Source organism: Myotis brandtii, unplaced genomic scaffold, assembly GCF_000412655.1.
Source record: "Myotis brandtii unplaced genomic scaffold, ASM41265v1 scaffold266, whole genome shotgun sequence".
Lineage (NCBI taxonomy): Eukaryota > Metazoa > Chordata > Mammalia > Chiroptera > Vespertilionidae > Myotis > Myotis brandtii.
The window spans coordinates 8,750,429-8,759,509 of NW_005360124.1; the positions used below are offsets into that span (position 1 = coordinate 8,750,429).

At 41.1% G+C, this 9,081-nt stretch overlaps 1 protein-coding gene across 5 annotated transcripts in view; it reads left to right on the plus strand.

Annotated features, from left to right (window-relative positions):
* TRPM6 (transient receptor potential cation channel, subfamily M, member 6) overlaps window positions 1-9,081 on the plus strand; it is a 145,636-nt gene that overhangs the window by 48,817 nt on the left and 87,738 nt on the right. For all 5 annotated transcript variants that reach the window (XM_014541274.1, XM_014541275.1, XM_014541276.1 and 2 more), the window contains exons 5-6: window positions 2,742-2,955; window positions 8,439-8,563. In XM_014541274.1, coding sequence (XP_014396760.1) covers window positions 2,742-2,955; window positions 8,439-8,563 — 339 coding nt within the window. The remainder of the gene's footprint in view (window positions 1-2,741; window positions 2,956-8,438; window positions 8,564-9,081) is intronic.

Below are 9,081 nucleotides of genomic sequence, written 5' to 3' on the forward strand. Positions count from 1 at the left end.
GCAATACCTTGTGCAAAGGCCAAGGTACATTTGGGAGAACTGAAAATATGGTTAGACAGACCCCCTGATCACGAATACATTTCACACTTAGCGTTTGGCTCCTGTTCCATCCCATGGCAGCTGAGTGAGTGTTATTTGATCTCCAGAAGGGAAGTGTCTGCTCTTTATATTTGAGCCCAGAGTTGCCCTTCAAGTTTACCGTGAGCAGCAGGGAAGCTTGGAGAGCTGGGTTTTCATCTCCCTCCACTGCATTGGCCTTCCCAGTTGTTTCTCTCTACCACCACATCCCACAAAGGATTGAAGGTGAATCTTGGCCAGGCTGAGTCTACCTAACCTAGGGAAGGAGTTAGTTATAAGGGGGAGGAGGGGCAAGTCCTTAACCTTTAGCACAGTCTTTGATTGGCCTTGTGGAGAAAGACTCTGGTGGCTGATAATTTAGTTAATCAAGGTTGTTTATCCTGCAATCTCAAGAAGAAATATCTTCTAGGACAGCAGTTCTCAACCTGTGGGTCACGACCCTTTTGGGCGTCAAACGACCCTTTCACAGGGGTCGCCTAAGACCATCGGAAAACACATATATAATTATATGTTGTTTTGTGATTAATCACTATGCTTTAATTAGTTCAATTTGTAACAATGAAAATACATCCTGCATATCAGATATTTACATTACGATTCATAACAGTAGCAAAATTACAGTTATGAAGTAGCAACGAAAATAATTTTATGGTTTGGGGTCAGCACAACATGAGGAACTGTATTAAAGGGTCTCGGCATTAGGAAGGTTGAGAACCACTGTTCTAGGACTTATAGCGGAAAGGGAGAGGCACCTGGGAGAAAGTTGGGGTAGAAAAAAGGCGAACTAAACCAGAGCTGCCCCCTCTGCCCGTATTTATTATTTGGAGAAACATAAATCATTTCACTAAGGCCAACTTGTATCTTTTTCCTATTACTTGAATATGTAATAAAGCCATGGCAATTCAGTCTTCTCACTTGTAAATTGAATCCTAGTTGTCCTTAGATTCTTTCTATGACCCACATTCTGTGGTGGCTGCACCATCATGATGTTCAGAAATTACAGTATTTTAATTATGACATAATAGGGTTATGTTTTATGAATTTCTAGGATAAATGGAAAATTGTTTTAAATTATCCATTAGAAAGATAATATGATAATTCTGATTTGTATATCCACCTGTGGTTATTTTTGGTATAATTTTATAATTTATGTTCTTTTTAAAAATATATTTTTATTAATTTCAGAGGGAGAGAGAGAGAAACATCAATGATGAGAGAGAATCATTAATCGGCTGCCTCCTGCATGCTCCCTACTAGGGATCGAGCCCACAACCCGGGCATGCGCCCTGACAGGGAATCGAACTGTGACCTCCTGGTTCATAGGTTGATGTTCAAACACTGAGCCACACCAGCCAGGCTAATTTATGTTTTTTTTATTGCCCTGCTTTCTTTTTGTAAATCTGACTTATTCTTGTTGTTGGTTGGCTTATGCTTGAGGAAGGCAGCTTGTCTTAATATGATTTTAGTGGTCCGTATGTGGCTGCTTCTGCTGGAAAAAGAAAGCCAGTCATACACTGTAACCTTGGGCAAAGTGCGAAATGATTCTGGGACTACCACTGGTTTGGATCTTCCTCATCTTTTCTTTCAGTTACATTGGCTAATCAAAAATATGACACTTCTGTAAAAAGTATTTATTTTGGGATAATTATATATAAAGGAAATGGTTAGAATGCAAAATTTCTAAGAAATTAAATGTGGCCCTAGCTGGTTTGGCTCAGTGGATAGAGTGGTGGCCTGCCGGTTTGCTGGAGTAGTGATTTTCGCCACTTTGAAGTATTTCTACCTGAGACCTTCTGAGAATAATGAAAGGTACCGGGTTCAGTTCTGGTCAAGGGCACATGCCTGGGTGGTGGGTTTGATCCCCAGTAGGGGGCATGCAGGAGTCAGCCGATCAATGATTCTCATCATTGATGTTTCTATCTCTCTCTCCCTCTCCATTCCTCTCTGAAATTTAAAAAATGTTAAAAAAACAACTTAAAAAAAAAAGAAATTAAATGTGCATGCTCGTGGATCTTAATTTAAATTATGCAAATATGTGAAATAGTCAAGTAAATTACAAGCCATAGCATTTATGAAAAATCCTGTTTCACTTATTTCTAAAAACTTTATTGTTTTGTTTTTGTTAATCCTCATCGGAGGATATTTTTTCCATTGATTTTCAGAGAGAGTGGAAGGGAAGGAGGGCGGGAGGACGGGAGAGAGAAACATCGATGTGAGAGAGATACGTTGATTGGATGCCTTCTGCACACACCCCGACCAGAGCTGGGGATTAAACCCATGACCCTTGCGTGTGCAGGCGGATGCTCTAACCATTTAGCAACACCAACCATGACTCTAAAAATTTTTTAAGCCGGTTTGCTGGAGTAGTGTTTTTTGCCACTTTGAAGTATTTCTACCTGAGACCTTCTGAGAACATTGGTGGGCCAGCCTTGAAAACCAGAGGAAGCCTTCCTACTGTGACTTGTACTTCCCAGAAGGAACTGAAAGGGAGTGTGGGCTCCTTTCAGAGTAAATATTTCCATTATGTGAAGATGAACTTTTGAAGAGATCTCAGACCCTGCCTTTCAAGTTTTGGTTATTTTAATTGCCTTTCTACGTGTTTATTATTACCTGGCATGTGTTTCTCACTATTTTATACACATGTGTATGTGCTTATCTTCCAGTATATTAGAACTTCTTATGATACAAAGATGGATCACCTGTTACATTTGATGTTGAAAGAGTGGAAGATGGAATTGCCAAAGCTGGTGATCTCTGTCCACGGGGGCATCCAGAACTTCAAGATGCCCTCCAAACTCAGTGAGATCTTCAGCCAGGGTCTGGTCAAAGCTGCGGAGACAACGGGAGCGTGGATAATAACTGAAGGCATTAATACCGGTAAAGCACACTCCCTCGTTACACATCTTTTTTCAGTTCCTCTTTCTAACTGTGAATCAAGCATTATGGCAGCTCATGTCCACTCTGCAGTGCTCCCGGGATGTGGTGGCATGAGGGAGAAAGATGAAAAGCAGAGTGACTGGCAAAGTAACCCAGAACCCTAGACCTTTCCTGGAATGTGTCTTTACTATTGTTAAAATACGCTATTTTTATATAACGTTGGGTAAGAGTTTCTGGTAAAAAGAAAATGAGTTTCAGACTATGGTGAGGTTAAAAAGGACATAGAATCCACGCAGGTATGTGGTGGGTGGGCATGGACATGAGCTAACCTCACCATGGTCAAGTTCCAAGGCAATGAAAATCAGTGAGGGGTGCAGCAGTTGGCATGGAGTGTATTGGTCATGTGGAGATAATTAACTCCATGATTGTCATTTCACTCACTGTCTCAATCACTGACTCTTTCATATTCCTTGAAATCTGACATTCAGGGACTTTATATAGTAGCTTCTGAACCTCTAACCCTACTCCTTTGCATCAGTATTTGTGAACTGTCTTCACATTAGAGACTCCCTTGGGGGCTTTAAAAAATACAGATGCACAGACTTGGCCCCCGATTAGAGTTTTTCAGGGTGGGGCTTCATAAGTGTGTCTAATGTGCAGCCAGGGTTGAGAACTTGCCGCTTTACAAGCCTCCTCTGTTAACAATCACTTGTTATGATTCTGGCACCAGTTCTGAGGTCTGGGTTCTTTCTCAACACATTCTTTGACACCAGCTGGGTGTCCCATAATTCAACTCAATTCTGGCACTCTATCTGGAAACAGCACTAGATTCCACGGCTGAAAGGCTCAGGCCCACAAGACTGTCCCCACTTCAGATGCCCATCATAAGTCCAGATTGTTACCTATAGTTCTGACCAACTGGCTATAAATCAGAGGTTCCCAAGGCACACTTCTTTGGTTCAATTAATTTGCTAGAGTTGATCAATTTAGGAAACCAGTTTACTCCCTGGATTACCAGTTTATTATTAAAAAATATAACTCAGGAATAGCCAGGTGTAAGAGATGCATAGGGCAAGGTATGTGGGAAGGGGCACAGAGCTTCCATGCCCTCCCCTCTTCTCCACATGTTTACCCACTGAAAGCTCTTTAAACCCTGGCCATTTGGTTTATATGGAGACTTCATCACATTGGCATGATTGATCAAATCATTGGCCATTGCTGATCGAATTAATCTACCATCCCTGGAGGTCAGGGGGTGGAACTGAAAGTTCCAGCCCTCTAAACGCTTGGTTGGTTCCCCTGGCAAACGGCCCCATCCTTTGGTGCAGTTCAAAAGTCACCTCATTAACATACCTTTGTTACTCTCATCAATTAAGAATTTCCAAGGGTTTAAGGAGCTCTGTGTCAGGAATATATTTCTTATTATAAATCACAGTATCACAGTATGGTTTTTCATCTTATATTTCTCTTGATTTTTAATTTTGATTGGTCCTAGCCATTGTCGCCTATTAATTTCAGCCCATCCTTTAAGAGCTACATTGGATGCCAGCATCCTCATGAAGCATTCTCTATCTCAACTCACTTTTGTCTCTTAATCTCCATAGCGTTTACTGCCTATAGCACTTGTAGCATTCTATGCTTTTCTGTATAGGGATGGATGAGTCTGTGTATTAGCTTCTCTTCCTGGTTGTGAGCTAGAGGCCAGGGCCTATAATTCTGCCGGGCATTGAGCAACACATGCTGATTTAACAAATCATTTCTTCTGACTGAAAGGAATGAAGGAAGCAAATGGTTGAAAACAAAGCAAAATAAAACCAAGGGATTTGGCTTGTCATGTATGGGTAATCTGGATGTTTTTCGTGTACATTTTATTGAGATAATTATTGTTTCAGGTTCTTGGAAGACAATGAATGTGGCTGAGTTCTTAGTCTGTTGTACAGTACTTATTTTATTTCCAGTACAAAAGGAGTGGGTTGGGAAGTTTTGCAGAGTTCAGAAAAAGGTAGACTTGGGCAAGGCTAACTAACTGCATCATGCATTATGTGCTTTGTTTTACTTATTGCCTTTTTTCCCCCCAACATTTTAGGTTAGGACCAGTTAAGGAACACAAATATGAGTGGGAAAACTATTGAAATAGTTTGTATGAACAAAGAAATGAGAAATAAGACATACTTGGAGCTTCCTTAAACAATAGCTAGGTTCCCCCTGGCTTGGTATTCAGTTGGCTAGTCATCCTGATATGCTAAGGTTTGGGGTTCAATGTGTGGTCAGGGCACATATAAGAATCAACCAATGAATACATAAATAAGTAGTTGCAGCAAATAGATCTCTCTCAAAACAAAACAAAATAATCAGGGTCGGATCTGTTTCAACCACATCTCTCTAGGACTTGACTACTCAAGCAGCATCAGCATCCCCTGGGAGCTTGCTGGGCTCCTCCTAGCCTGGCAGGATCAGGATCTGCATTTCTACAACATCCCCAGATGATTCTTATGCACATTTACATTTAAGAAGCTCTGCTTATGAACTTACACCTATGCTTGAGATGCTTCTCAACTATGGTTGAACATTACTTGGTGTGAATTTTTGACATTTGCTTAAATTGAATTCCACAAGCTTTAAGAATCTGCTACTTATAAAACAGTAGGATAGATGCAGTGGGTGAAAGATGGGGAAGATATGGGCTCTGGGATTAGTGATTGGTAGGTTGTAACAATAAGCAAATAGTAATCAACTAACTAAAAACTGATGCTGGGAGGATCATTGTTGAGATATAAAGAAAGTGTTCGAGAATAAAAGGAAGAGAGATAAATTTCAGCTCCAACTGAGGGCACCTGGGAAGGTTGGAGAAGGGTATAGCACTTGGTGTTAGCCTTGTGAGAGAGTAAGAAGAGGCAGTCTAGATAGAGGTGGCAGATCTGGGCTAGGCACACAGCTGGAGATTAAGGCATATGTAGAAAAAGGTGATCAGGCCACCGGCTGGATGTGCCATATGGCAGAGGCAGGGACAGAAAGAGAAACTGGAGCCAGATTGGGTGCCATGCTGATGGGCTGAGATTTTATTCTCTATATAGCAGGAGCCTTCAAAGGATTTTGAATAGGAAAATAAATAAGGAATGGCATAGTTATATCTGGTTCTACAGAGTCTCAACAAACAATATGTGCTAGGATCACATGTGGGTTGCTGATTCACCACCACTACCACTCCCCTCCTCCCACACCACAATGCTGATAACCCATGCCAAATTTATGAAATCCAGGTATCTATTGTGGTGGATGGCTCCACAGTTGATACTGATGTGAGTCTGTGGTCTAGAACTGATTCTAGACAATGACTCTGGGAGAAGTGCAAGTGATGGGTTGGAGCCCTGGCCAGTTTGGCTCAGTGGATCAAGAGTCAGCCCATGGACTGAAGGGTCTCAGGTTCAATTCCCGGTCAAGGACACATACCCCGATTGCAGGCTCGATCCTGGCCCCGCCTGGGGCTTGTGTGGGAGGCAACCAATCGATGTGTCTCTCTCACTTCAATGTTTCTCTCTTTCTGTCTCTCTCCTTCCCTTCCATTCTCTCTAAAGTCAATGGAAAAATATCTTCAGGTGAGGATTAACAACAACAACAAAATAAATAAAGATGGGTTGGAGGGGAAGGAAATGATTTAGGTACATGCAATGTGCAGCTTATTATCTTTTTTCTGTGCTAATGTCATATACAGAATCAGTACTATACATAGGATAAATAAGTGGTGCAATGTAGTGTTGTGATTAAAAGTCAGATTAAGCCAATCTCAAGAGGCTATATACTGCGTGATTCCAACTATGTGACATTCTGGAAAAACTATGAAGACAGTGAAAAGATCAGTGGATGCCAGGGGTTAGATTGGGGATAGGAGAAGGCTGGAGTGCATAGGCAGAAAGAGGATGTTTAGGGCAGTGAAAATACTGTGTGACACTATAATGATGACTACATATCATTTATACATTTATCTAAACCCAAAGAACAGAGGTGGGGAATGTCCGGCCCACGGGCTGTATAAGCCCTTGAAATCATTTGGTCTGGCCCTACCAAAGCATTATGGGTGAGTTAATTAAATGTTGGAAGAAATATAGCAGTCTAATTGTTTTAAATATATATTTTTATTGATTTCAGAGAGGAAGGGAGAGGGAGAGAGAGATAGAAACATCAATGATGCGAGAGAATCACTGGTCGGCTGCCTCCTGCATGCTCCCCACTGGGCATCAAGCCCACAACCTGGGCATGTGCCCTTGACCAGAATCAAACCTGGGACCCTTCAGTCCACAGGCTGACGCTTTATCCACTGAGCCAAACCAGCTAGGGCTAGCAGTCTAATTTTTAAATTGATAATTTGGTATGGCTCTTGAATGATGTTATAAATATCCAAATGGCCCTTGGCAGTAAAAAGGTTTCCCACCCCTCCCATAGAGTGTACAACACCAAAACTGAACTCTTATGTCAACTATGGATTTTGGGTGATTATGATGTGTGAATGTAGGTTCATTAATTGTAAAATGTATCACTCTGGTGGGGGTTGTTGATAGTAGGAGAGGCTGAAGGTGTGTGGGAGTAGGGATTTTATAGAAATTCCCTGTACATTCAGTTTTACTTTGAACCTAAAACTGGTCTAAAAAGTGAAGTCTCTTAAGAAAAATCAGATTTCCTGGTTTGGAATCCAAGCTCTACAATTACAAGCTTTATAACCTTGAGCTAGTTACTTAACTTCTTTGTGCCTTAATTTTTATCTATAAAATTAACTAATGTACTAAGAAAGTTTCTCCTTGAAGTGTAAATACATGTAAAACACTTAAAAGAACACCTGGTGCATAGTAAGAGTTGGCTGTTATGATTATTGCTACTATTAATCCCAGAAGGGCAAACATTAATGTACTAGAGGCCCAATGCACGAAATTCATGCAAGAGTAGGCCTTCCTTTCCCCACCTGGGACCTGGGATTCCCTCGCAGCCCCGACTTAGTCCAGAAGGTCATCCGGAAGGGCGTCTGGTCTAATTAGCATATTATGCTTTTATTATTATAGATTAGCTCTGGAATCTTTGTGTATATAAAACTATTAAAATAACTTGCCTCAATGAAGCCCGGGACCGATCTGAAGAATGTTTTACAGGGACATTGCAGAAGGTTAGAGAAGAAAAAATCCTTAGAGAATTTATGATTTCAGGGCCGGGCTTGCAGGACATTCTGGTCAGACAAGTGTGGGGGCATAACGTAACTGAGGTGGTGAGCAGAAACTGCTCATAGTGAGAGGAGCATTGTTCAGGTAAAGAGGTCAGTGAGAGGAATAAGAGGTGTCAAGAGGGAGTAGAGGAAGCCAAGATACAGAAACTAATTCCACTGTGTCAACAACTTTTCCTAAAATGGCCTTTTGTACAATTTGTCTTTTTCTGGGACTCATGGTGTTTTTTTCCTGATTTGTGAGTTAAAGCTTAACTTCTAAACTGCTTGTTCATAGGAGTGTCCAAACATGTTGGGGAAGCCTTGAAAGCACATTTCTCCCAGTGCTTGAGAAAAATCTGGACAGTTGGAATCCCTCCATGGGGTGTCATTGAGAACCAGAGGGATCTTATTGGAAAAGATGTAAGTAGACGATCCTTTCACAACAAAAGGAAATGGACATGTTTCCGATTGCCAGCTTAGCTCTATACCTGTGTATCCAATGGACATCTGGAATGTAATATATTCAAAACCAACTCTTGACTTCCTACTGCCTCCCTTACCCTATCTTTGAAAATGACAAGCCCATCCTTGCAGTTGGTCAAGGAAAAAACCTTGGACTCATCCTGGAATGATCTCTGTTTCATGCCTCAAACCCGATCGTTCAATAAATTATCTCAGCTTTAGTTTAAAAATATATCCAGAATCTGACCTCTTCTGTTACTGAGCAGGTTCAAAGCTACCATTTTCTGTCACCTGGATGAATATAAAAGCCTTCCCTACTTTCATTCTTGTCTCTTATTACAGTCTATTCTAAACACAGTAGCCAGGATGATTCTTCTAAAATATAAACTAGATCATGCTACTCTGTGAAAAATCCTTCAGTGGATTCGGTCTCACGCAGAGTAATAGCCAACCTTCTTTCTTTTTTTTTTTTTTTT